Below are 27,935 nucleotides of genomic sequence, written 5' to 3' on the forward strand. Positions count from 1 at the left end.
ATGCAGGAACACTTCCTCATAGGCACACAGATCCCCCGCAACCACAGGACGCAACCGGGTACCCGATACCCGTACCCTACCCGATACCCGGCTACCCGTACCCAGCCGGGTACGGGTAGCCGTTTGCGACCCTGGTGCGGCCGGGTACGGGTACGGGTAGGCCGTGAGTCACTGGTGAGTAACCGTTTCTCACTCATTTCGGGTAGGGTATGGGTACGGGTAGGGAACGGGTACCCGTACCCGGCTGGGTACGGGTACCCATTTGCGAACCTGGTGCGGCCGGGTACGGGTAAGGAATCAAAACCCGTTTGTGACCTCTGCCCGCAACGTAAAAGTTTATTCACAGACCTAAGCCATTGGTGGGAGGGCGGGAGAAAAACAAAACTGGCCTTGGCAAAGCACGTGGCGTCAGTCTCGCCAGGTCATCCTCGCTGCCGATGTGATGATGTTCTAGAATTGAAGCTTTCGTGACTGCAAGGATTCATACTCTTAGGTTTTTTCGGTAAAGTCACGTAGGTGAAAAATAATTATGTTTGTGTCGGATGTGCTAGACCACACGCTGGGAATGGGAGGGGGGCGGGAGGGGGGAGAATATATTAATAATAATAAAGCATCTTCTTGGTTCTTTCGGTAAAGTCACGTAGAAGGGAAGTAATAAAATAATAAAAATAAAACATAATAAAATAATATAATAATATAATATTATTATTACTTCCCTTCTACGCGACTTTACCGAAAGAACCAAGAAGATGAATCCCTGCAGTCACGAAAGCAGCTTTACATCAAAATAACAAAGCAATGGATCTTTAGAAGCGAGCGTGAAGCAATGTCCACCACAGTTGCCCTCCTGGTTGTTTCCTTTGAGTGACACCCTTGAAGGTAAAACCGTCGGCAAAACGCGTTGACGCGCCGCTCTGCTCGGTCGCAGTGGCGAGCTACGCGAGCGCGGCGATGCGAGACCGCGACCCGGACGACGCCGAGGAGGAGAGGCTGCAGATCATCGAGGAGGTGGACGCAGAGGAGGAGAAAGACGAGGTGGAGGCGGCGGCGGCGGCGGAGGATGACGAGACGAATTTCGAGGGGACCGGCGGAAATCGCGACGTCAATCCCGGCGTGGACAAGACTGCCGAGCCGCTGGGCAGTGCGCAGGACGGGACGTTGGCGGAGTGCGATGTGCCGGGCAGTGGGGCCACTCGCCGTGGTGGTGGTGGCGGTGGTGGTGGTGACGGTGGTGGCGGTGGTGGTGGCGGTGGTGGTGGTGGCGGTGGTGGCGGCGGTGGTGGTGGTGGTGGTGGCGGTGGCGGTAAGAGCGCACGTGCTCACACTTCACAGCGTAGTTGTTAGCGTTGTGTTTAAAATGAAAGGAAAAAAAACACCTTGGTTCTTTCGGTAAAGTCACGTAGAAGGGAAATAATAAAATAATAAAAATAAAACATAATTAAATTATTCTCACGACGTTTCGGCCACAACGCAAGCAGCCATCCTCAGGTGAAGAACAGGTCTGTCGGTAAAATCACGTAGAATGGAAGTAATAAAATAATAAAAATTAAACATAAAATAAAATAATTCTCACGACGTTTCGGCCACAACGCAAGCAGCCATCCTCAGGTGAAGAACAGGTCTGTCGGTAAAATCGCGTAGAATGGAAGTAATAAAATAATAAAAATTAAACATAAAATAAAATAATTCTCACGACGTTTCGGCCACAACGCAAGCAGCCGTCCTCAGGTGAAGAACAGGTCTGTCTTCTGTCTTCCCGACAGACCTGTTCTCCACCTGAGGACGGCTGCTTGCGTTGTGGCCGAAACGTCGTGAGAATTATTTTATTTTATTATGTTTTATATTTATTATTTTATTATTTCCCTTCTACGTGACTTTACCGAATGAACCAAGAAGATGAATCCCTGCAGTCACGAAAGCTTTAAATCGAAAAAAACACGTTTGTAGCAGCATTTGTCGACTTAACAACAAGAACTAAATCCACAGAGTTTATGTTCTGCCCCAGGGAGCATTGAGGCAGCTGTGATCGTCTCACTGGGTACCGATTCACTACACTATACACTACACTATACACTACACACTACACTGTACACTACACTATACACTACACTATACACTACACTATACACTACACTATACACTACACTATACACTACACTATACACTACTACACTACACTATACACTACACTATACACTACTACACTACACTATACACTACACTATACACTACACTATACACTACACACTACACTATACACTACACTACACACTACACTATACACTACACTATACACTACACTATACACTACACTATACACTACACTATACACTACTACACTACACTACTACACTACACTATACACTACACTATACACTACACTATACACTACACTATACACTACACTGTACACTACACTATACACTACACTATACACTACACTATACACTGCACTACTATACACTACACTATACACTACACTATACACTAACCACTACACTATACACTACATATACACTAACTACTACTACACTAACACTACACTATAGACACTACACTACTATACACTACACTATACACTACACTATACACTACACTACTATACACTACACTATACACTACACTATACCTCACACTACTACTACACTACACTATACACTACACTATACACTACTACACTACACTATACACTACACTATACACTACACTACTATACACTACACTATACACTACACTATACACTACACTACTATACACTACACTATACACTACACTTACACTACACTACTATACACTACACTATACACTACACTATACACTAACTACACTACACTATACACTACACTATACACTACACTACTATACACTACACTATACACTACACTATACACTACACTACTATACACTACACTATACACTACACTATACACTACCTACTACACTACACTATACCCTACACTATACACTACACTACTATACACTACACTATACACTACACTATACACTACACTACTATACACTACACTATACACACTATACACTACACTACTATACACTACACTATACACTACACTATACACTACTATACACTACACTATACCACACTATACACTACACTACTATAACACTACACTATACACTACACTACACTACACTACTATACACTACACTATACACTACACTATACACTACTACACACACTATACACTACACTATACACTACACTACTATACACTACACTATACACTACACTATACACTACACTACTATACACTACACTATACACTACACTATACACTACACTACTATACACTACACTATACACTACACTATACACTACTACACTACACTATACACTACACTATACACTACACTACTATACACTACACTATACACTACACTATACACTACACTACTATACACTACACTATACACTACACTATACACTACACCTAACACTACACTATACACTACACTATACACTACACTACTATACACTACACTAAACCTACCTATACACTACACTACTTACACTACACTATACCTACACTATACACTACACTATACACTACACTATACACTGCACTATACACTACACTATACACTACACTATACACTACACTATACACTACTACACTACACTATACACTACACTATACACTACACTATACACTACACTATACACTGCACTGTACACTACACTATCCTACACTATACACTACACTATACACTACACCACTATACACTACACTATACACTACACTATACACTACACTACTATACACTACACTATACACTACACTATACACTGTACACTACACTACACTACACTATACACTACACTATACACTACACTATACACACTATACACTACTACACTACACTATCACTACACTATACACTACACTATACACTACACTATACACTGCACTGTACACTACACTATACACTACATAACACTACACTATACACTACACTACTATACACTACACTATACACTACACTATACACTACTACACTACACTATACACTACACTATACACTACACTATACACTACACTATACACTGCACTGTACACTACACTTAACACTACACTATACACTACACTATACACTACACTACTATACACTACACTATACACTACACTATACACTACACTATACACTGCACTGTACACTACACTAACACTACACGATACACTACACTATACACTACACTATACACTACACTATACACTACACTATACACTACACTATACACTACACTATACACTACGATACACTACACTATACACTACACTATACACTACACTATACACTACTACACTACACTATACACTCACTATACCTACACTATACACTACACTATACACTACACTATACACTGCACTATACACTACACTATACACTACACTATACACTACACACTACACTGTACACTACACTACACACTACACTATACACTAAACTATACACTACACTATACACTACCCTATACACTACACTAGACCTGCACTGTACCTACACTATACACTAACACTCTTAATACCCTACACTATACACTACCTACTACATACACTATACACTACTACTATACACTACACTATACACTACACTACCTATCACTACACTATAACACACACTACTATACACTACACTATACACTACACTATACACTACATATACACTACACTATACACTGCACTGTACATTACACTATACACTACACTATACACTACACTATACACTACACTACTATACACTACACTATACATGCACTGTAGCACTACCTACTATACACTACACTATACACTACACTACTAATACACTTACACTACAACACACGACACTATACACTACACTATACACTACACTACTATACACTACACTATACACTACACTATACACTACACTATACACTACACTATACACTACACTATACACTACACTATACACATACAACTACCTATAACACTACACTATACACTACACTATAGCACATACACTATACACTACACTATACACTGCACTGTACATTACAAACTAGACACCTACACTATAATAACACTACAACTATACACTACAACTACTATAACACCTACACTATACACTGCACTGTACACTACACTACTATACACTACACTATACACTACACTACTATACACTACACTACACACTACACTATACACTACACTATACACTACACTACTATACACTACACTATACACTACACTATACACTACACTATACACTACACTATACACTACACTATACACTACACTATACACTACACTACTATACACTACACTATACACCGATTCATTGCCACTGGTGGGAATTTCACATTCCCATGGCGGGGGAGACCAAAGCGTGACGGGCTGAATCGACTTCCCATCCCCAAATGACGATTTGAATTCGCAGCCTCCCGATTGCGAGCCACTTTGTCTACCCCTGGGCCACGTGTCCACACGCCATTCTGGATCGCGGCTAACTTCACCAAGCGATCGTTACGTTCGGCGCTTCGGGGTGGGCCAACCAGAGCCGGGCGTGCCACGCTTGCGGCAGCGGCGTCGCAAGACGCCCGGCAATGCCGTATTTGCCAACGCAGGCGGTGGCATCTCCGTTAAGCGACGCATTCGCAGAGTGAGAAGCGGAATGAGAGGGAGGCGTGCAACTTAGATTGAGGCCGTCAGTCTTACTCCGTACTACAACAAACAAAACACGGCCAAACCAAAAAACACTTTTCGAAAATCACCAAAACAAAGCCATAAAATCTTCTTGGTTCTTTCGGTAAAGTCGCCACGTAGAAGGGAAGTAATAAAATAAAAAAAATAAAACACAATAAAATAATTCTCACGACGTTTCGGCCACAACGCAAGCAGCCGTCCTCAGGTGAAGAACAGGTCTGTCGAGGCGACAGCGTCTAAAAGAAAACACCACCACGCTTGGCCATAAAAGCAATGAAACAGCGATCGTAGCAACCGTGACCGAATGTTCACGACAGACGACGTGAACAACACGGACCACCAAACTCGACAGCGGTCCGTCACATCGGTGGGATTGCGTCGTCTCTTCACGCACCACCAGCGGCCCCCTCGCCCCGTGCCTCCCCGCTAGGCCCGAGGACTCCCGTCTCATTTGCCGCGCCGCTGCCGCTGCCGCCGCTGCTGCCGCTGGCGTGCCCTCACTGCGGCCGCGGCTACAAGCGTCGGGGCTCGCTGTGGAAGCACGTTCGCCGCCGGCACGAGGGGGCCCTCGCGGATCTCCACAAATCACCGCGACCTCCCCGGGCGGGCCAGGTGACTGACTAACCCCCGTTTGCCGGCATCGTCGCACGTCTGAATGTGTCCGTCTGAATGTGTCCGTCTGAATGCGTCCGTCTGAATGTGTCCGTCTGAATGTGTCTGTCTGAATGTGTCTGTCTGAATGTGTCTGAATGTGTCTGTCTGAATGCGTCTGTCTGAATGCCTCTGTCTGAATGCGTCTGTCTGAATGTGTCTGTCTGAATGTGTCCGTCTGAATGCGTCCGTCTGAATGCGTCCGTCTGAATGCGTCCGTCTGAATGTGTCCGTCTGAATGTGTCTGTCTGAATGTGTCTGTCTGAATGTGTCTGAATGTGTCTGTCTGAATGCGTCTGTCTGAATGCGTCTGTCTGAATGTGTCTGTCTGAATGTGTCTGTCTGAATGCATCTGTCTGAATGCGTCTGTCTGAATGTGTCTGTCTGAATGTGTCCGTCTGAATGTGTCCGTCTGAATGTGTCCGTCTGAATGCGTCCGTCTGAATGCGTCCGTCTGAATGTGTCCGTCTGTGTGCGTCTGAATGTGTCCGTCTGTGTCCGTCTGAATGCGTCCGTCTGAATGCATCCGTCTGAATGCGTCTGTCTGAATGTGTCTGTCTGAATGCGTCCGTCTGAATGCGTCCGTCTGAATGCGTCCGTCTGAATGCGTCCGTCTGAATGCGTCTGTCTGAATGTGTCTGTCTGAATGCGTCCGTCTGAATGTGTCCATCTGAATGCGTCCGTCTGAATGCGTCTGTCTGAATGCGTCTGTCTGAATGCGTCCGTCTGAATGTGTCCGTCTGAATGTGTCCGTCTGAATGCGTCCGTCTGAATGCGTCTGTCTGAATGCGTCCGTCTGAATGTGTCCGTCTGAATGCGTCCGTCTGAATGCGTCCGTCTGAATGCGTCCGTCTGAATGCGTCTGTCTGAATGTGTCTGTCTGAATGCGTCCGTCTGAATGTGTCCGTCTGAATGCGTCCGTCTGAATGCGTCTGTCTGAATGCGTCTGTCTGAATGCGTCTGTCTGAATGTGTCTGTCTGAATGTGTCCGTCTGAATGCGTCCGTCTGAATGCGTCTGTCTGAATGCGTCTGTCTGAATGTGTCTGTCTGAATGCGTCCATCTGAATGCGTCCGTCTGAATGCGTCTGTCTGAATGTGTATGTCTGAATGTGTGCGTCTGAATGTGTCCGTCTGAATGCGTCTGTCTGAATGTGTCTGTCTGAATGCGTCCATCTGAATGCGTCCGTCTGAATGCGTCTGTCTGAATGCGTCTGTCTGAATGTGTCTGTCTGAATGTGTCTGTCTGAATGCATCTGTCTGAATGCGTCTGTCTGAATGTGTCTGTCTGAATGTGTCCGTCTGAATGTGTCCGTCTGAATGTGTCCGTCTGAATGCGTCCGTCTGAATGCGTCCGTCTGAATGTGTCCGTCTGTGTGCGTCTGAATGTGTCCGTCTGTGTCCGTCTGAATGCGTCCGTCTGAATGCATCCGTCTGAATGCGTCTGTCTGAATGTGTCTGTCTGAATGCGTCCGTCTGAATGCGTCCGTCTGAATGCGTCCGTCTGAATGCGTCCGTCTGAATGCGTCTGTCTGAATGTGTATGTCTGAATGCGTCCGTCTGAATGCGTCTGTCTGAATGTGTCCGTCTGAATGCGTCTGTCTGAATGCGTCTGTCTGAATGTGTCCGTCTGAATGTGTCTGTCTGAATGCGTCTGTCTGAATGTGTCCGTCTGAATGCGTCTGTCTGAATGTGTATGTCTGAATGTGTGCGTCTGAATGCGTCTGTCTGAATGTGTCCGTCTGAATGCGTCCGTCTGAATGTGTCCGTCTGTGTGCGTCTGAATGTGTCCGTCTGTGTCCGTCTGAATGCGTCCGTCTGAATGCGTCTGTCTGAATGCGTCTGTCTGAATGTGTCCGTCTGAATGTGTCTGTCTGAATGCGTCTGTCTGAATGCGTCTGTCTGAATGCGTCCGTCTGAATGCGTCCGTTTGAATGCGTCCGTCTGAATGCGTCCGTCTGAATGCGTCCGTCTGAATGTGTCTGTCTGAATGTGTGCGGGGGAAAGGAGTTTGAACCGCGACGCGTCGTCGCGACGCATCATTGAGCTGCTTGCGGAGTCGCTCTTACTCGTCCCTACGCAACGCCTGTGCTGAAGAGCTTCATAGCTCATCCGATTCGTGATTTTCACTTCGCACCTCTGTTCCATCTTTGCGCAGAAGGGTCAGCGTCCCGCTGCCACGAGCCACAAGTGCGCAGAGTGTGGGAGAGACTTCAAGAGCAAACACCACCTCAAGGAACACTTCCGCATCCACAGCGGTGAGTGTGGAACACATTGCGACGTTTGGCAGAACGCACCCACCGACGTGATTTCCTTCATATTCTTAGGTTTCTTCGGTAAAGTCACTGTATAGGTAAAACATCAAAATTAATGAAAATAAAATAAAAATCACGACTTGATGCAGCTAATCCGGCTGTGACGGTCCCACCTGATGACGGAGACTTGTGTTGCCTCCGAAACGTCGTGATTTTTATTTTATTTTCATTAATTTTGATGTTTTACCTACACGGTGACTTTACAGAAAAAACCTAAGAATACGAATCCTTGCAGTCACGAAAGCTTCAAATCTGTGATTTCCTTCCTGCGCGTGTGTCTACAGCGCAGGCCGCATTCGCCGCGTCACGCGGCACTTTGGATGATGCGTTTATAATGTTTTGGTTCGACGCGGCGACTTTCGCGACCGATATCGTCCACAATTCTGGCTGCCCACCTGATGACGCTGGTTGTAGTTACTGGCGAAACGTCGCCGCACTTGAATTGCTAACATCGTGGGTTTACTCTCCAGCACGCCGGCGTGCTGAGCTCGTGTAACGAATCGGCACGTTGTGTTTCGCGTCGCAAACTTTACGAACCGGACGTGTCGGTTTTTTGACGACGCGTCGTTCACACTGACGCGATGTAACCCGGAAACCTCCGCCGTCGCTGTGTTTGTTTGTAATTTCCAGGGGAGAAGCCGTACGGGTGCCCAATTTGCAAGAAGCGCTTCTCCCACTCGGGCTCGTACAGCTCGCACAAGAGAGCCAACAAGTGCGTGGGCTCCGTCGCGGCGGACGGCGCGGCGCGGGAGGCGACATCTCCAGTTGCCGCTGCCTCGACGGCTGACGCCGGCAAGATGGAAGGGGCCGTTGCTACGTCTCCCAAATCCACCCAGAGCTCAGGTCACGACTACAACGAGGACTTCCTGCGGATCAGCGGACCGGAGGCCACGGGTCGTCCCGCCGGCAAGATCGAGACCGAAGAGCCGGATCTGCACGAGCGTTCTTCCCACGTGGAAGGGGCGGCTCGCCACGCGTGCCGCTATCGCCACGAACCGTTTCCGAGCGCGGCACCTCTGCGCCAACACGAGCGCTACCTCTGCAAGGTGAACGACGAGATCGAGGCGTCGCCTCAACCGTCAGCGCCGCAACCTTCGTCTCCGGCTCAACGAAACAAGTCGAAGTCGTCGGCCGGAAAGGGGTTGAAAGGGAGCCGCGCTACGGGACTCGGAGACCAGTCGGCTTCCCTGAAGTCGTACCGCCTTGCCGGAAGTGTCGAGGCGAGTCCCGAGGAGTCGATGAAGATGTCGTTGGCCATGAACCTCCCCAGAGACGTTTTCTCCAAGTGGCTGGAGGAGAAATTCAACGCGGCGGGCAGAGCGCCGGAGCACCGTGCGTCCGGCTCTCCCTCCCGCGAGCTCGGCCCGTCACCGGCACCGGCTGGGCACGCCGGCCACGGCACGGAGGGAAGTCCGGCTCGGCACCCGCCGGGCTCGCCGATGGGCGCCTGGTCCGACTCGGCGGCAGGTCACGCGGAGAGCGGGCAGCCCGCCGGCGTGGCGGACGGTCCTCGCCGCGGTCGAGACCAGGCCCGGCCGCTCGACTTGTCGCTGCCAAAGTTGAGCACGGCGAGGCTCCTCGGAGAGACGGGCTTTGTCGAGTTCCACGATTCGAGCGGCGTTGAGCGCCAAGAGGAGCCGTTGGACTTGACTTGCGCGAAGAGATCGCACGGCGAGCTGGACTCGAGTGCTTCTCGCGCGACCGACGGCTCGTCGAGCAACAACGGCGTTGACCGTTTACACGAGAACAAGCCGACAATGAACACGGTCACTTCCAGCTACGGCAACGGTCCCGTGCTCGCGGCCTTTCCGCTGCCCGGTTTGATTGCGGCCCTCCACATGGGTGACCCCGGCCTGAGGCCCTACACGGGCCTGGACCAAGCAGCCTTGCTGTCCCACGTGTCACCGTACAGAGGCCTTGTGGACGCGGCTGCTCTTGCCGACTTCCACGACAAGATGCGCCACTTTGCACAGGTAAGAGCAACTGCTTGGAGTATCTCTGTGATATCTGTCTGCTTATATGTCTGTCTATGTTTCTGGTTCTGTGTTTTTATCTCTCTCTCAAATTTAGCATTCTCAGGAAGAACGTAATCAACCAGGTAGGGTGTTGACTGTTATGTTATCCGACTCTCTGTTGTAGTAGTGTATAGTGTAGTGTGTAGTGTAGTGTAGTAGTGTATAGTGTAGTGTAGTAGTGTATAGTGTAGTGTATAGTGTAGTGTATAGTGTAGTGTATAGTGTAGTGTAGTAGTGTATAGTGTAGTGTAGTAGTGTATAGTGTAGTGTGTAGTGTAGTGTAGTAGTGTATAGTGTAGTGTAGTAGTGTATAGTGTAGTGTATAGTGTAGTGTAGTAGTGTATAGTGTAGTGTATAGTGTAGTGTAGTAGTGTATAGTGTAGTGTATAGTGTAGTGTAGTAGTGTATAGTGTAGTGTATAGTGTAGCGTAGTAGTGTATAGGTAGGGTGTTGACTGTTATGTTATCCGCCTCTCTGTTGTATTACATTACATTTCTAAGTCTACTAGATTTGTGTTTCTATTTAATTTATACCTGATGACGATTGCTTGTGTTGCAATCGAAAAGTCGTACGCTAGTATTTAATTTAATTTATTATTTTATCTTTATACGTGACTTTATCGAAAGAACCAAAGAATAAACTGCTTGGAGGTTGCGCTGTTGAACCAACACGGAAGCACACGCGCACCGGTGGTGCCGCCTTGTGTTTACAATTCACGTGTTGAACCTTGTTCATTGTGCGGAGAGATAGATGCGTGAATTCTAGATTTGAAGCTTTCGTGACTGCAAGGATTCATATTCTTAGGTTTTTTCGGTAAAGTCACCGTGTAGGTAAAACATCAAAATTAATGAAAATAAAATAAAGATCACGACGTTTCGGAGGCAACACAAGTGTCCGTCATCAGGTGGGACCGTCACAGCCGGATTAGCTGCATCAAGTGAGGCAATGATAAGGGATTACGTCTTGAATCACTGCCTCACTTGATGCAGCTAATCCGGCTGTGACGGTCCCACCTGATGACGGAGACTTGTGTTGCCTCCGAAACGTCGTGATTTTTATTTTATTTTTATTTTATTTTCATTAATTTTGATGTTTTACCTACGTGACTTTACCGAAAAAACCTAAGAAGATGCGTGAATGTTTCGTTGCTGATATCCTTCGTGTTACGTGATGTTGCGTCGAACTAGGATCCACGTATTAAAGAGAATGTCCCTGCAGATAAAATCTTGATGCAGGCGAGTCTGCCTCTGCTGATGAGACACTGTATGTCGAATTTCGATCCCAGAATCTGCTTGTTCTGAATCAACGCTGCTGACATTGTGCACATCCATAAGGATGTAGCTGAGTGATTGTAGCTGGGTGAGTGAGTAGCTGAGTGAGTGGGTAGCTGAGTGAGTAAGTAGCTGAGTGAGTGAGTAGCTGAGTGAGTAGCTGAGTGAGTGGATAGCTGAGTGGGTGAGTAGCTGAGTGAGTGAGTAGCTGAGTGAGTGATTAGCTGAGTGAGTAGCTGAGTGGGTGGATAGCTGAGTGGGTAGTTGAGTAGGTGGGTAGCTGGGTGAGTGGCTGAGTGGGTGGCTAAGTGTGTAGCTGAAAGGTTGGCTGAGTGGGTAGCCGAGTGGTTGGATGAGCAGGTGGGTAGCTGAGCGGATGGGCGCTGAGTGGCTCGCTGAGCGGGTGGTTGAGTGGGTGGATAGCTGAGTGGGTGGATAGCTGAGTGGGTAGTTGAGTAGGTGGGTAGCTGAGTGAGTGAGTAGCTGAGTGGGTGGCTAAGTGTGTAGCTGAAAGGTTGGCTGAGTGGGTAGCCGAGTGGTTGGGTAGATGAGCAGGTGGGTAGCTGAGTGGCTCGATGAGTGGGTGGTTGAGTGGGTTGCTGAGTGGGTGGCTGAGTGGGTGGATAGTTGAGTGGGTAGTTGAGTGAGTGGCTGAGTGAGTGAGTAGCTGAGTGGGTGGCTGAGTGGGTGGATAGCTGAGTGGGTGGATAGCTGAGTGGGTGGATAGCTGAGTGGGTAGTTGAGTGGGTGGCTGAGTGGGTAGCTGAGTGGGTGGCTGAGTGGGTGGGTAGCTGAGTGGGTGGCTGAGTGGGTGGGTAGCTGAGTGGGTGGCTGAGTGGGTAGTTGAGTGGGTAGTTGAGTGGGTAGCTGAGTGGGTGGCTAAGTGGGTAGCCGAGTGGTTGGATGAGCAGATGGGTAGCTGAGTGGGTGGTTGAGTGGGTGGCCGAGCGGATGGGTAGCTGAGTGGATGGGTAGCTGAGTGGGTGGCTGAGTGGGTGGCCGAGTGGGTAGCTGAGAGGCAAATACGCAAAGGAGACGAAATTCCGTCGGTTAACCTCGGCGTCTCACCGTCGATCGCGCTCCACAGGGAGAGTCTCCTGAGCGGGGAGAGGGAGTCCCCGTGGACTCGGTCGCGGTGACAGACTCGGGAGCTCCCGCGCGCAAGCGGCAGAGGAGGGCGGAGCGCGTGCCCGGAGGCTCGTTCGCCCGCGACCTGTCCGACGAAACCTTCCAGGAGAGCGGCCCGTTGTTGCCGCTGCGGCACAAGTACGAGCGCGCAGGTACGCGGCGTCGCGTCCCCGCGCGCTTGCGCTCACGGGCGGCGGGTTTCGTCCGTCGTGCGCCGCTCTCGCGCGTCTTCTCCGGAGGCGGAGGCAGGTGATGAATTGTAATAATCGGATGGCGCGCGACCGTCGGCACTTGTTATCCTCGCTGAATTTTTTGAACGAAATGGAAGAATGAACGGCGTGACGGACACGCCGTGTAATGAACCGGCGTCGGCCACTAACACGATTGTGTGCGCGGTTGGGCGTGCGTGTGCGCGTGTGCGTGTGTGCGTGCGTGCGTGCGTGTGTGTGTGCGTGTGTGTGTGCGTGTGTGCGTGCGTGTGTGTGTGCGTGTGTGCGTGCGTGCGTGTGTGCGTGTGTGGGTGTGCGTGCGTGCGTGCGTGTGTGTGCGTGTGTGTGTGTGCGCGGTTGGGCGTGCGTGTGTGCGTGCGTGTGTGCGAGTGTGCGTGCGTGTGTGCGAGTGCGTGTGTGTGTGCGTGTGCGTGTGGGCGTGTGTGTGTGTGCGTGCGTGCGCCCGCATGGGTATTTTTGGTTTCTGGTGTTGATTTGTAAAACCGATTTCATGTTGAGGCTTATCATGTCGGCGGTGAAGAGTATCCCCAGTGGGCACCGCTGTGTTTACCGCCCTGGTTTCATACCGTCAGCCACGTGAAGTGAATCTCGCAGCCTCCCTAGCCTCGCTGATGTTTTATTTTACTAAAAAACCCGACTAACTCTTATTTTTACCAGGTAAGGCCCACTGAGCTATGCAGCTCTTTTTCAGACGCGACCTTGCGATCACGAATCGTAGCCCAATTAAGTGGCTTTTCGCGTGGAAATTCACAGCAGCCAAATAATCTAAATGCATGTTTATAAATGTGTGGGGGGGGGGGGGGTGAAAAAAACCCAACACACCTGGAGGAAAACGCACGCCACCATGGGGAGAGAGAACACGCAAACTGCAAATATACTTCTAGATTTGAAGCTTTCGTGACTGCAAGGATTCATACTCTTAGTTTTTTTGGTACAGTCACGTAGGTAAAAAATAAAATTAAAATTTATAAAAATAAAATAATAAAAATCACGACGTTTCGGAGGCTGTATACAACAAATCCGGCTGTGACGGTCCCCACCTGATGACGGAGACTTGTGTTGCCTCCGAAACGTCGTGATTTTTATTATTTTATTTTTATGAATTTTTATTTCGTTTTTTACCTACGTGACTTTACCGAAAAAACTAAGAGTATGCAAATATACAGCGGGCTATCAGCGCCCGGTTCGAACCCACGAGCGCCTGCATGCCGTGCGAGTGCGATAACCCCGCCCCGCCGTTCCCTGTCCGTCGCAGGCAGGCGTCCCCACCGCTGCGAGGTGTGCAGCAAGGCGTTCAGGCACAAGCAGCACCTGATCGAGCACTCGCGGCTGCACTCGGGCGAGAAGCCGTACCGCTGCGGGCGCTGCGGCCGGCGCTTCTCGCACTCGGGCGGCTACTCGCAGCACGTGCACCGCCGCTACTTGTGCTGCGGCGACCCCGGGCAGCCGGGCGCGCCGGGAGCGGATTTGGGGGCGCCGGGAGCGACGGAAGAGCTCGACGAGGGGGATGACGGATGCGGGGCGGAGTGGGAGGATGCGCGGGGGGGTGGGTGGGTGAGTGGGTGGGTGGGTGAGTGAGAGGGTTGGTGAGTGAGTGAATGAGTGGGTGGGTGAGTGAGTGGGTGGGTGATTAGGTGAGGTTGGTGAGTGGGTGGATGAGTGGTGAGGTTGGTGAGTGGGTGGATGAGTGGGTGGGTGAGTGGGTGGGTGGGTGGGTGAGTGAGAGGGTTGGTGAGTGAGTGAATGAGTGGGTGAGTGAGTGAGTGGGTGGGTGATTGGGTGAGGTTGGTGAGTGGGTGGATGAGTGGTGAGGTTGGTGAGTGGGTGGATGAGTGGGTGGGTGGGTGAGTGAGAGGGTTGGTGAGTGAGTGAATGAGTGGGTGGGTGAGTGAGTGGGTGGGTGATTGGGTGAGGTTGGTGAGTGGGTGGATGAGTGGTGAGGTTGGTGAGTGGGTGGATGAGTGGGTGGGTGGGTGAGTGAGAGGGTTGGTGAGTGAGTGAATGAGTGGGTGGGTGAGTGAGTGGGTGGGTGATTGGGTGAGGTTGGTGAGTGGGTGGATGAGTGGTGAGGTTGCTGAGTGGGTGGATGAGTGGGTGGGTGAGTGGGTGGGTGGGTGAGTGAGAGGGTTGGTGAGTGAGTGAATGAGTGGGTGGGTGAGTGAGTGGGTGGGTGATTGGGTGAGGTTGGTGAGTGGGTGGATGAGTGGTGAGGTTGGTGAGTGGGTGGATGAGTGGGTGGGTGAGTGGGTGGGTGGGTGAGTGAAGGGTTGGTGAGTGAGTGAATGAGTGGGTGAGTGAGTGAGTGGGTGGGTGATTGGGTGAGGTTGGTGAGTGGGTGGATGAGTGGTGAGGTTGGTGAGTGGGTGGATGAGTGGGTGGGTGAGTGGGTGGGTGGGTGAGTGAGAGGGTTGGTGAGTGAGTGAATGAGTGGGTGGGTGAGTGAGTGGGTGGGTGATTGGGTGAGGTTGGTGAGTGGGTGGATGAGTGGTGAGGTTGGTGAGTGGGTGGGTGGGTGGGTGGGTGAGTGGGTGGGTGGGTGAGTGAGAGGGTTGGTGAGTGAGTGAATGAGTGGGTGGGTGAGTGAGTGGGTAGGTGATTGGGTGAGGTTGGTGAGTGGGTGGATGAGTGGTGAGGTTGGTGAGTGGGTGGATGAGTGGGTGGGTGAGTGGGTGGGTGGGTGAGTGAGAGGGTTGGTGAGTGGGTGGATGAGTGGGTGGGTGAGTGGGTGGGTGGGTGATTGGGTGAGGTTGGTGAGTGGGTGGATGAGTGGTGAGGTTGGTGAGTGGGTGGATGAGTGGGTGGGTGAGTGGGTGGGTGGGTGAGTGAGAGGGTTGGTGAGTGAGTGAATGAGTGGGTGGGTGAGTGAGTGGGTGGGTGATTGGGTGAGGTTGGTGAGTGGGTGGATGAGTGGTGAGGTTGGTGAGTGGGTGGATGAGTGGATGGGTGAGTGGGTGGGTGGATGAGTGAGAGGGTTGGTGAGTGAGTGAATGAGTGGGTGGGTGAGTGAGTGGGTGGGTGATTGGGTGAGGTTGGTGAGTGGGTGGATGAGTGGTGAGGTGGGTGAGTGGGTCGATGAGTGGGGGGGTGAGTGAGTGGTTGGGTGAGTGAGAGGGTTGGTGAGTGAGTGAATGAGTGGGTGGGTGGGTGAGTGGGTGGATGAGTGGTGAGGTTGGTGAGTGGGTGGGTGAGTGGTGAGGTTGGTGAGTGGGTGGGTGAGTGAGAGGGTTGGTGAGTGAGTGAATGAGTGGGTGGGTGAGTGAGTGGGTGGGTGATTGGGTGAGGTTGGTGAGTGGGTGGATGAGTGGTGAGGTTGGTGAGTGGGTGGGTGAGTGGGTGGGTGGGTGAGTGAGAGGGTTGGTGAGTGAGTGAATGAGTGGGTGGGTGAGTGAGTGGGTGGGTGATTGGGTGAGGTTGGTGAGTGGGTGGATGAGTGGTGAGGTTGGTGAGTGGGTGGGTGGGTGAGTGAGAGGGTTGGTGAGTGAGTGAATGAGTGGGTGGGTGAGTGAGTGGGTGGGTGATTGGGTGAGGTTGGTGAGTGGGTGGATGAGTGGTGAGGTTGGTGAGTGGGTGGATGAGTGGGTGGGTGAGTGGGTGGGTGGGTGAGTGAGAGGGTTGGTGAGTGAGTGAATGAGTGGGTGGGTGAGTGAGTGGGTGGGTGATTGGGTGAGGTTGGTGAGTGGGTGGATGAGTGGTGAGGTTGGTGAGTGGGTGGATGAGTGGGTGGGTGAGTGGGTGGGTGGGTGAGTGAGAGGGTTGGTGAGTGAGTGAATGAGTGGGTGGGTGAGTGAGTGGGTGGGTGATTGGGTGAGGTTGGTGAGTGGGTGGATGAGTGGTGAGGTTGGTGAGTGGGTGGATGAGTGGGTGGGTGAGTGGGTGGGTGGGTGAGTGAGAGGGTTGGTGAGTGAGTGAATGAGTGGGTGGGTGAGTGAGTGGGTGGGTGATTGGGTGAGGTTGGTGAGTGGGTGGATGAGTGGTGAGGTTGGTGAGTGGGTGGATGAGTGGGTGGGTGAGTGGGTGGGTGGGTGAGAGGGTTGGTGAGTGAGTGAATGAGTGGGTGGGTGAGTGAGTGGGTGGGTGATTGGGTGAGGTTGGTGAGTGGGTGGATGAGTGGTTAGGTTGGTGAGTGGGTGGGTGAGTGGGTGGGTGGGTGGGTGAGTGAGAGGGTTGGTGAGTGAGTGAATGAGTGGGTGGGTGAGTGAGTGGGTGGGTGATTGGGTGAGGTTGGTGAGTGGGTGGATGAGTGGTGAGGTTGGTGAGTGGGTGGATGAGTGGGTGGGTGAGTGGGTGGGTGGGTGAGTGAGAGGGTTGGTGAGTGAGTGAATGAGTGGGTGGGTGAGTGAGTGGGTGGGTGATTGGGTGAGGTTGGTGAGTGGGTGGATGAGTGGTGAGGTTGGTGAGTGGGTGGATGAGTGGGTGGGTGAGTGGGTGGGTGGGTGAGTGAGAGGGTTGGTGAGTGAGTGAATGAGTGGGTGGGTGAGTGAGTGGGTGGGTGATTGGGTGAGGTTGGTGAGTGGGTGGATGAGTGGTGAGGTTGGAGAGTGGGAGGATGCGCGGGGGGGGGGGGGGCCGTGGGAAACAAAGAGAGAGTTCCCGCCGTTGAGTTGAGCCGTGCCGACGGAGACGATCCTGCGATGGGTGAAGGCCAAGAAAACAAAATGGCGGCACTGACGGGGCGAGTGACGGCGATACTTTGTTCTTGGGTTCTTTCGGTAAAGTCGCGTCTAAAGATAAAATAATAAATTAAATAATAGCATACTACGACGTTTCGATTGCAACACACGCAATCGTCGTCAGGTATAAATGAAATAGCGACAACAAATCTAACCAGAAAACTATAGACAGACATATGAGCAGACAGATATCACCAAGATACACAGAGAGAGAGTAACACAGGCACAGAGAGGGGTGATCGTCTCTGTGGGGTGGCCTTAAATAGAAAACTATAGACAGACATATAAGCAGACAGACATCACCAAGATACACAGAGAGAGAGTAACACAGGTACAGAGAGAGGTGATCGTCTCTGTGGGGTGGCCTTAAATAGAAAACTATAGACAGACATGTAAGCAGACAGACATCACCAAGATACACAGAGAGAGAGTAACACAGGCACAGAGAGGGGAGATCGTCTCTGTGGGGTGGCCTCATATAGACAGAGGGGGGCGGAGGCAGACAGAGGGAGGGGTTAGAGACAAAATGTACATGTCAATGAGTACGAAGAAGACGCGTAGTAATGTACGCAGGCTTGAACATTAGGAGAGAGGGAGAAAGAACACACTAAATTAATTTGTCTGTCTATAGTTTTCTGGTTAGATTTTTTGTTGCTATTTCATTTATACCTGACGATGATTGCTTGTGTTGCAATCGAAACGTCGTATGCTATTATTTAATTTATTATTTTATCTTTAGACGTGACTTTACCGAAAGAACCAAAGAATCATTCCTGCAGTCACGAAAGCTCCAAAATTAACGATGCTTTGACTCGTGATAACTCGCCGGTCGCTCTGAGAACAAATGTGTCGCAAGCAGACCACTGCCGTGCCTGAAATGTGTTTTGTGAATGCAGGATGTTTTTTGAGCAAAGGTATTTCTGGACTAACTGAAGTGCTGTTGGAATAAAGTGGGTACTAGGGGCGAGGTGTTTTTTCGTATTAAAATGATTGCAAAGAGGGGGAAAACGGAGTTAGGAATGGGCATGTTAAATGTGGATAGATAATGCTATGATTAGGAACATCTGTAGATGGAAGATACAAGAACGATCTGGAAAAAAAGTCTTTTATACCAGTGCCGTCTTTTACAAAAGCAGCGTTACTCAATGTTTAAAATGTTAAAGCTTTGCTTTCGCTAGTCTTGAAAAGATAAAAGTATTCTGCTAAACTTTCACGCAGTGTTATTTGACATAGCACGCAGCTTGTGTAGTTTACACTGTTTGTGCAATTCCTCCTCGATTGTTGTCGTCTCTCTGAAGCTGCGGTGTTTGTTTGTTTACACGTTGTCATCTTTGTAGTTTATTCATTCCGTTTTACATGCAAGTAGAATGACGTTGTTGTTGTTGTTCTTCTTGGTTCTTTCGGTAAAGTCACGTAGAAGGGAAATAATAAAATAATAAAAATAAAACATAATAACATAATTCTCACGACGTTTCGGCCACAACGCAAGCAGCCGTCCTCAGGTGAAGACCAGGTCTGTCGGAAAGACAGCGTCTGAATGAACAGGTCTGTCTTTCCTACTGTCTTTCCGACAGACCTGTTCATTTAGACGCTGTCTTTCCGACAGACCTGTTCTTCACCTGAGGACGGCTGCTTGCGTTGTGGCCGAAACGTCGTGAGATTTATTTAAATGTTTTATTTTTATTATTTTATTATTTCCCTTCTACGAAAGCTTTAAATCGAAATTTAAAGTTGTTGTTGTTGTTTACAATTGCCAGCCAGAACATGAGTCAGTATTAATACTGTTTGAGCGAGATATTTGTAACATTTTAACAAATTCGTCCAGACCACTCACTGGCCTGCGTTGTACTGCGCGTACTATTTTAGCGGTGCATTTTAGCGTTCTCTTTGCAAGTTGCTGTTTGACAAACGTCAGTGTATTTCTCCTGGATGTACAACCCCGTTTTTAACGAGCTTTCATTTGAATACATTTTGTTTACCGACGCAGCCAAGGTTGCCAAGACTTGAATTTATACATTAAAACTCAGAAATAAATCTCAGCGTCTTTATCGTAATGATCGCATTGTTCTGCAATGCTGGCGAGGGGGGTGTCGGTGTGCAACTCCCGTATGCGCGATCCTCTCTTAGGACAAGAGACGCACACTTCCATTTCTAGCGCTTATCCAGAGTTTGAAGTTAACGTTCTCCCATTAAGTAAACAGAAGCATGATAATTGTTTTTGTACCCTTCTATCTGGCAACAAAACTGACACCTTTTTTACAAGGAGTCATGTTTGCATTGACCACAATACCTGCAGTCGTAATGCAAACAAAACACACAACTCTGATAATGTATGCACTGTCCTTGAAGTTGATTGGTCCACACCCGAGACAGCTTTCCTTAGAGCCTAGTCTCACCTGGGTTGGACCAGATGATGCCAAAAGGCGCACAACTCAAAGACAATGCACCATCAGAGTATGAGAGCTCGGGGTAAACATTTACACCATTGGAACCTCATTTGCCAGTAAAAAATATGATAATTGGTTTTTGTACCCTTCTATCTGGCAACAAAACTCACACCTTTTTTACAAGGAGCCATGTTTGCATAGACCACAATACCTGCAGCCATAATGCAAACAAAAAACACAACTCTGATAATGTATGCACTGTCCTTGAAGTTGATTGGTCCACACCCGAGACAGCTTAGTCTCGCCCTCGACGAACGAGCCACTGCACGGACCCACCTCGTTCTCTTCACACCACCCCCAGGTGTTGATTGTCAACCCTCACCCGGGTGCTCGCCGGCTCGGCGTGCCGTCGTCGAAGCGTCGTGGTTGGAGCGACTTTGACTGGGGGCCGTGGGGTTCTCACAGCGCGGCTCTGTGAGTCAGCCCACGTTCAAAGCGCGTGTGATTGTTGCACTCGAATGAGCGTTGGGGCAGTGCAGAGGTCGCAACCGGGTACCCGATACCCGTACCCTACCCGATACACGGCTACCCGTACCCGACCGAGTACGGGTAGCCGTTCGCGACCCTGGTGCGGCCAGGTACGGGTAGGCCGTGAGTCACTGGTGAGTAACCATTTGTCACTCATTTCGGGTAGGGTACGGGTAGGGAATGGCTACCCGTACCCGGCTGGGTACCCGTACCCGGCCGGGTACGGGTATCCATTTGCGACCCTGGTGCGGCCAGGTACGGGTAAGGAAACAAAACCCGTCTGCGACCTCTGGGGCAGTGCCCCATCTAATAGTAATTCAAAACAATAGATACATCATGTGCCTGCCGAGCTGTGAGTCGGTGGTGGGACATGTGCACATTGCCACAGCAGCAGCAGGGTGGGTGTATTGTATAGGCCGCAGACTTCTTCATCACAAGGCCACCAGCGACATGACGCAAATGTGAAAACACACCCCCCCCCCAATCATGCTGCTGTCGAAACCCCAAATGGTTTCAAGCGTGTGGTGGCCCTCACCACACTGATGATGCCTTCATGGCCAAAGTGGTCCCCCGCTATGAGAATGAGTGAAAAACACCGATACAGGACAACCTCTGTTTGCTTTCCACAAAGTAATACTCGCTTTATCGACCCCCCGAGAGATGATTTTTAAAACTACAACTTTTTGATGGGCAATCTGTGCCCCAGCCACCGGGCGCTGTGTCCGATTCTACGACCTGAAACTTCCTTCAAACGGTCACAAAAGGTTTCCCACCCCGATGTGTTGATGGCACTGAGCGAGCGGTGAGCATCGCAGCCATCCCACGGCAGGGGCTAAGTCTTCCTCAAGTACAACCGCTGCTGACTTCACCACCAAAAAATTAACCCGTAAAAACAAAGTTTTTCACTATAAATCCTTTATATGCGTGGCGGCTACTAGAGTCCTCTCGTCCTCTGGCTTGAGATGGCTGCCACCTATGGGTCAGATGATTGCCACCATTAAGCAATTGGTAATGAAATATTTTTTAAAAACTCCCTAAACAGTGTAAAATTTGTGAATTTTTTTTTCACGAACATTAATTGTCACGCACAACGAGTCTGTGTGCAAAATGTCAGCTCGATTGGATCACGGGAAGTGGGTTAAAAAACGACCGAAAGATTTGCACGGTCGTAAGCAAGCAAGCAAGCACGCAAGCATGCAAGCAAGTGAACTTAATATAAAGGATTTAACAAGTAAACCCGTAAAAACAAAGTTTTTCACTATAAATCCTTTATATGCGTGGCGGCTAGAGTCCTCTCGTCCTCTGGCTTGAGATGGCTGCCACCTATGGGTCAGATGATTGTCTGCCAGTATTAAGCAATTGGTAATTAAATATTTAATTTGTTTTCCCTAAACAGTGTAAAATTTGTGAATTTTTTTCACGAACATTAATTGTCACGCACAACGAGTCTGTGTGCAAAATGTCAGCTCGGCGATTCGCCAGCGGTGCGTGGCACCACTTTCACTCACACTCACTATCACTTACTCTTACTCACACTTACACACTTACACTCACTATCACTAGCTCACTCCTACACACTCACTATCACACACACACTCACTATCTCACTCACTAGCTCACTCACTAGCTCACACACTCTTACACACTTACACTCTCACTCACTATCTCACACGCTCACACTCTTACACACTCACTCTTACACACTCACCCTCACACACTCTGACAATCTCACACACTGACACACTCACTCTGACAATCTCACACACTCACAATCTTACACTCACACTGACACACTCTCACTCACTCTCACACACACTGACAATCTCACACTCACTCACAATCTCACACTCACTCACACTGACTCACACTACCTCACAATCTCACACTGACTCACAATCTCACTCACTCTCACACACTCACAATCTCACACTCACTCACAATCTCACACTCACTCACACTGACTCACACTACCTCACAATCTCACACTGACTCACAATCTCACTCACTCTCACACACTCACAATCTCACACTCACTCACAATCTCACACTCACTCACACTGACTCACACTACCTCACAATCTCACACTGACTCACAATCTCACTCACTCTCACACACTCACAATCTCACACTCACTCTGACAATCTCACACTCCTAATCTCACACACTGACACACTCTCACTCACAATCTCACAATCACACTCACACACACTGACATCTCACACACACACTGACAATGTCACACTCACTGCCCCAACACAATGAAGGCTGCACATGGGCAGGGCCGGATTAAGATTGTGTAGGCCCCTGGACTACATGTTCTGTGCCCTCCCCCCCCCCCCTCAGTAATATTTACAAAAGGAAAACAAAATTAAAGAAAAATAATAAAATGTTTTTATTTTTTACTTTTCTCTTAATAACTTTATAATTCTTTAATTAGTAAAAATAATAACAATTTCATTATTATTTAATTATTACAAATTATAATAAAATCTGTTTTTTATACCTTTCTCTTAATATCTGGAGGTTTATACTCTTTGGTTCTTTAGGTAAAGTCACGTAGAAGGGAAATAATAAAATAATATAAAACAATTAAAATTCTCATGACGTTTCGACTGCAACACAAGCTATCATATATTTAAAATTTTATTTTATTATTTCCCTTCTCCGTGACTTTACCGAAAGAACCAAGAATATGAAAATAATAAAGTCGCGACGTTTCGGAGGCAACACAAGCGTCCGTCATCAGGTGGGACAACCAGAGCACAATCACTGCCGTGAGCAGAGAGCTCTGAGTGACACGCTCTTATATAGTAGGGTGAGAAGGGGGAGGAGCCAGGGAGGAGGGATGCAGGGGGGGGGGGGCTCCCTGCACACGGGGGATGTCTCTGTAGTGCGTGTGTGCATGTTGTAACGTGTAACGTATATCTGCAGTCGATTTCATGTGTGTAAGGTATAATTCTTTGGTTCTTTCGGTAAAGTCACGTATAAAGATAAAATATTAAATTGAATTAAATACTAGCATACGACGTTTCGATTGCAACACAAGCAAGCAATCATCAGGTATAAATTAAATAGAAAAACAAATCTAGTATACTTGGAAATGTAATGTAATATAACAGAGAGTCGGGTAACATAACAGTCAACACCCTATCTGGTTGAGAGAGATTAAATCTCTCTCTCAAATTTAGCATTCTCAGGAAGAACGTAATCAACCAGGTAGGGTGTTGACTGTTATGTTACTCGACTCTCTGTTGTAGTAGTGTATAGTGTAGTGTAGTGTGTAGTGTATAGTGTAGTGTAGTAGTGTATAGTGTAGTGTATAGTGTAGTAGTGTATAATGTAGTGTATAGTGTAGTGTAGTAGTGTATAGTGTAGTGTATAGTGTAGTGTAGTAGTGTATAGTATAGTGTAGTAGTGTATAGTGTAGTGTATAGTGTAGTGTAGTAGTGTATAGTAGTGTATAGTGTAGTGTATAGTGTAGCGTAGTAGTGTATAGGTAGGGTGTTGACTGTTATGTTATCCGCCTCTCTGTTGTATTACATTACATTTCTAAGTATACTAGATTTGTGTTTCTATTTAATTTATTCCTGATGATGATTGCTTTTGTTGCAATCAAAACTTTTGTATGCTAGTATTTAATTTAAGTAATTATTTTATCTTTAGACGCGACTTTACCGAAAGAACCAAAGAATAATCCCTGCAGTCACGAAAGCTCCAAATTAAATGTCAGGTATATTTGCAGAGTCGATCGCATGGAGAAAGCCCTCGACAGAGCGCCGTGCTAAAAGGCATCAATGCGACCGGTGTCCCTACAGCACGAATCGCCCTGGACACATGAAGCTGCATGAGAGAACGCACACGGGCGAAAAGCCATTCAAGTGCGCCGTGTGTGGGAAGGCTTTTGTATGTTCATCAAATTGTCGAGTTCACGAGAGAACGCACACTGGTGAGAAGCCCTACAAGTGCACTGTGTGCATGAAGGCTTTTGGTCGTTCAGAAACTCTTCAAAATCACGAGAGAACGCACACGGGTGAGAAGCCCTACAAGTGCACTGTGTGCATGAAGGCTTTTGGTCGTTCAGAAACTCTTCAAAATCACGAGAGAACGCACACGGGCGAGAAGCCCTACAAGTGCACTGTGTGCATGAAGGCTTTTGGTCGTTCAGAAACTCTTCAAAATCACGAGAGAACACACACGGGTGAGAAGCCCTACAAGTGCACTGTGTGCATGAAGGCTTTTGGTCGTTCAGAAACTCTTCAAAATCACGAGAGAACGCACACGGGTGAGAAGCCCTACAAGTGCACTGTGTGCATGAAGGCTTTTGGTCGTTCAGAAACTCTTCAAAATCACGAGAGAACGCACACGGGCGAGAAGCCCTACAAGTGCACTGTGTGCATGAAGGCTTTTGGTCGTTCAGAAACTCTTCAAAATCACGAGAGAACGCACACGGGTGAGAAGCCCTACAAGTGCACTGTGTGCATGAAGGCTTTTGGTCGTTCAGAAACTCTTCAAAATCACGAGAGAACGCACACGGGTGAGAAGCCCTACAAGTGCACCGTCTGTGGGAAGGCATTTGCCTACTCAAACTATTTTCGGATTCATCGGAGAACGCACACAGGTGAGAAGTCATTCAAGTGCACTATGTGTGGGAAGGCATTTGTACAATCAAGTTCTCTTCGAGTTCACGAGAGAACACACACGGGTGAGAAGCCCTACAAGTGCACCGTCTGTGGGAAGGCATTTATCTACTCAAACTATCTTCGGATTCACAAGAGAACGCACACGGGCGAGAAGCTCTACAAGTGCACCGTGTGTGGAAAAGGGTTTATTGATTCAGGACAACGAAAGAAGCATGAGAAGGTCCACGAGAGGGTGAAATCTACTTGCGATGGTCAAAGTACTGCTCCCATGAGTCCATCTCTCATAAAACAAGAACCGGAAGAAAATGACAACTTCGCTACGTGGCCAGGAGTGATGGTGAAGTGTGAAGAAGAGACAACGGTGAAGCGTGAAGGTCAGCGTTCGACTCCAGGTGGCGACCTCCTGGTGGATGGAGTCGGCGTGAAGCAGGATGATGAACATCGAGATTGTCACTTGTGATGACCCCGTTGCTTTTGAAAAAGGGGTTATTTAGCTTGGTCGGCATTAGCGGGGGAAAAAATGTGTTCGTTTAGTAAACTGGAAAACGACTCATCTTCTTGGTTTTTTCGGTAAAGTCACGTAGCTACAACGCAAGCAGCCGTCTTCAGCTGAAGACGGCTGCTTGCGTTGTGGCCGAAACGTCGTGAGAATTATTTTATTATGTTTCATTTTTATTATTTTATTACTTCCCTTCTACGTGACGACTTTACCGAAAAAAACAAGAAGATGAATCCCTGCAGTCACGAAAGCTTTAAATGGAAAATGACTTTGGTCACATTCCAGGGATCCATTTGTGCGCCTTTTTTGGGGGGGAGGGGGAGTTATAGATCACGTAAATATATATCCTGTATACCCGGTGCGGTTTGTAAACATCGCCCCCTAGGGAGACAAATGCGTTCAGCCGTATTGCTGGCCACCCACCCACTCACTAGTGTATAATGTAACATAGAGACCCATAGACTCACACAGAGACCCATAGACTCGTCACGCAGACCAATAGATTCATCACGCAGATACCCATAGACTAATCACACATACCCATAGACTCATCATTTAGAGACACATAGACTCACAAAGAGACCCATAGACTCGTCATACAGAGACCCATATACTCACAGACCCATAGACTCATACAGAGACCCATAGGCTCACCACAGAGACCCATAGACTCATCATTTAGAGACCCATAGACTCATACAGAGACCCATAGACTCACGCAGAGCCATAGACTCGTCATACAGAGACCCATATACTCACAGACCCATAGACTCATACAGAGACCCATAGGCTCACCACAGAGACCCATAGATTCGTCATTTAGAGACCCATAGACTCACAAAGAGACCCATGGACTCGTCACGCAGACCAATAGATTCATCACGCAGATACCCATAGACTAATCACACATACCCATAGACTCATCATTTAGAGACCCATAGACTCACAGAGCCATAGAGTCGTCATACAGAGACCCATAGACTCACAAAGAGACCCATAGACTCGTCACGCAGACCAATAGATTCATCACGCAGATACCCATAGACTAATCACACATACACAAAGACTCATCATTTAGAGACCCATAGACTCACAAAGAGACCCATAGACTCGTCATACAGAGACCCATATACTCACAGACCCATAGACTCATACAGAGACCCATAGGCTCACCACAGAGACCCATAGACTCATACAGAGACCCATAGACTCACCACAGAGACCATCGACTTGTCACACAGAGACCCACATATTCACAAAGACCCGTAGACTCATCATACAGAGACCCATAGACTCCCACAGAGATCCATTGTAATTTTAATAATTGCATTGTGAAAATTCGAAAGTTTTCAGAAATGTTGATTGTGCAATGTAATGTTAGATGTGTCATTACAAAAACGTGTTTGTTGTGTGTGTTATTATTGTTATTTGAAGTTTTCGTGACTGCAAGAATCCATACTCTTTGGTTCTTTCAGTAAAGTCCTGTTTCGGGCGCAACACATTTTATTTTATACCTATGTGACTACCGAAAGAACCAAAGAGTATTATTGTTGTGATTTATATTCTTGACTAATATGTATGTTTATGATTATTTGCGATTGTGCACAAAGTGTATCGCGACTTGTTACTGGCTCTCTCGTTGTCTAGGGTTTTGTATTGTCAATCGTGACGACATCGATGAATCTCGCTTCAACATTCAAACACGGCGTGTCGGGCCCAGCACGCTGCCTGTAGAGCAGCCTCGGACAGCAGCCAGCACGTGACCACACCCCCCCCCTCTCCCCTGGCCTCTCCACCACATACAACGTCAAGTCACTGGGCTTAACCAACAACTTTTACAGCCTGTCGCTCGGGCACTCTATCGGTGTGCCACTCAAATCTCCACCTGTTCCACGTCTCAGCTCACAACTCTTAG

General features: G+C 48.4%; 1 protein-coding gene across 1 annotated transcript; it reads left to right on the forward strand.

Moving 5' to 3' along the window:
• LOC133362863 (zinc finger E-box-binding homeobox 2-like) lies at nt 1–27,935 on the forward strand. The gene is made up of 9 exons (XM_061581805.1): nt 1–58; nt 929–1,201; nt 6,118–6,299; nt 8,495–8,594; nt 9,282–10,624; nt 13,025–13,217; nt 14,551–14,849; nt 24,779–25,583; nt 27,922–27,935. Exons 1-9 carry the CDS (start codon nt 1–3, stop codon nt 27,933–27,935), a joined length of 3,267 nt encoding a protein of 1,088 aa, XP_061437789.1.

The sequence above is a fragment of the Lethenteron reissneri genome, unplaced genomic scaffold, assembly GCF_015708825.2.
Source record: "Lethenteron reissneri isolate LAM-NWPU_2019-01 unplaced genomic scaffold, ASM1570882v1 scaffold_1630, whole genome shotgun sequence".
NCBI lineage: Eukaryota > Metazoa > Chordata > Hyperoartia > Petromyzontiformes > Petromyzontidae > Lethenteron > Lethenteron reissneri.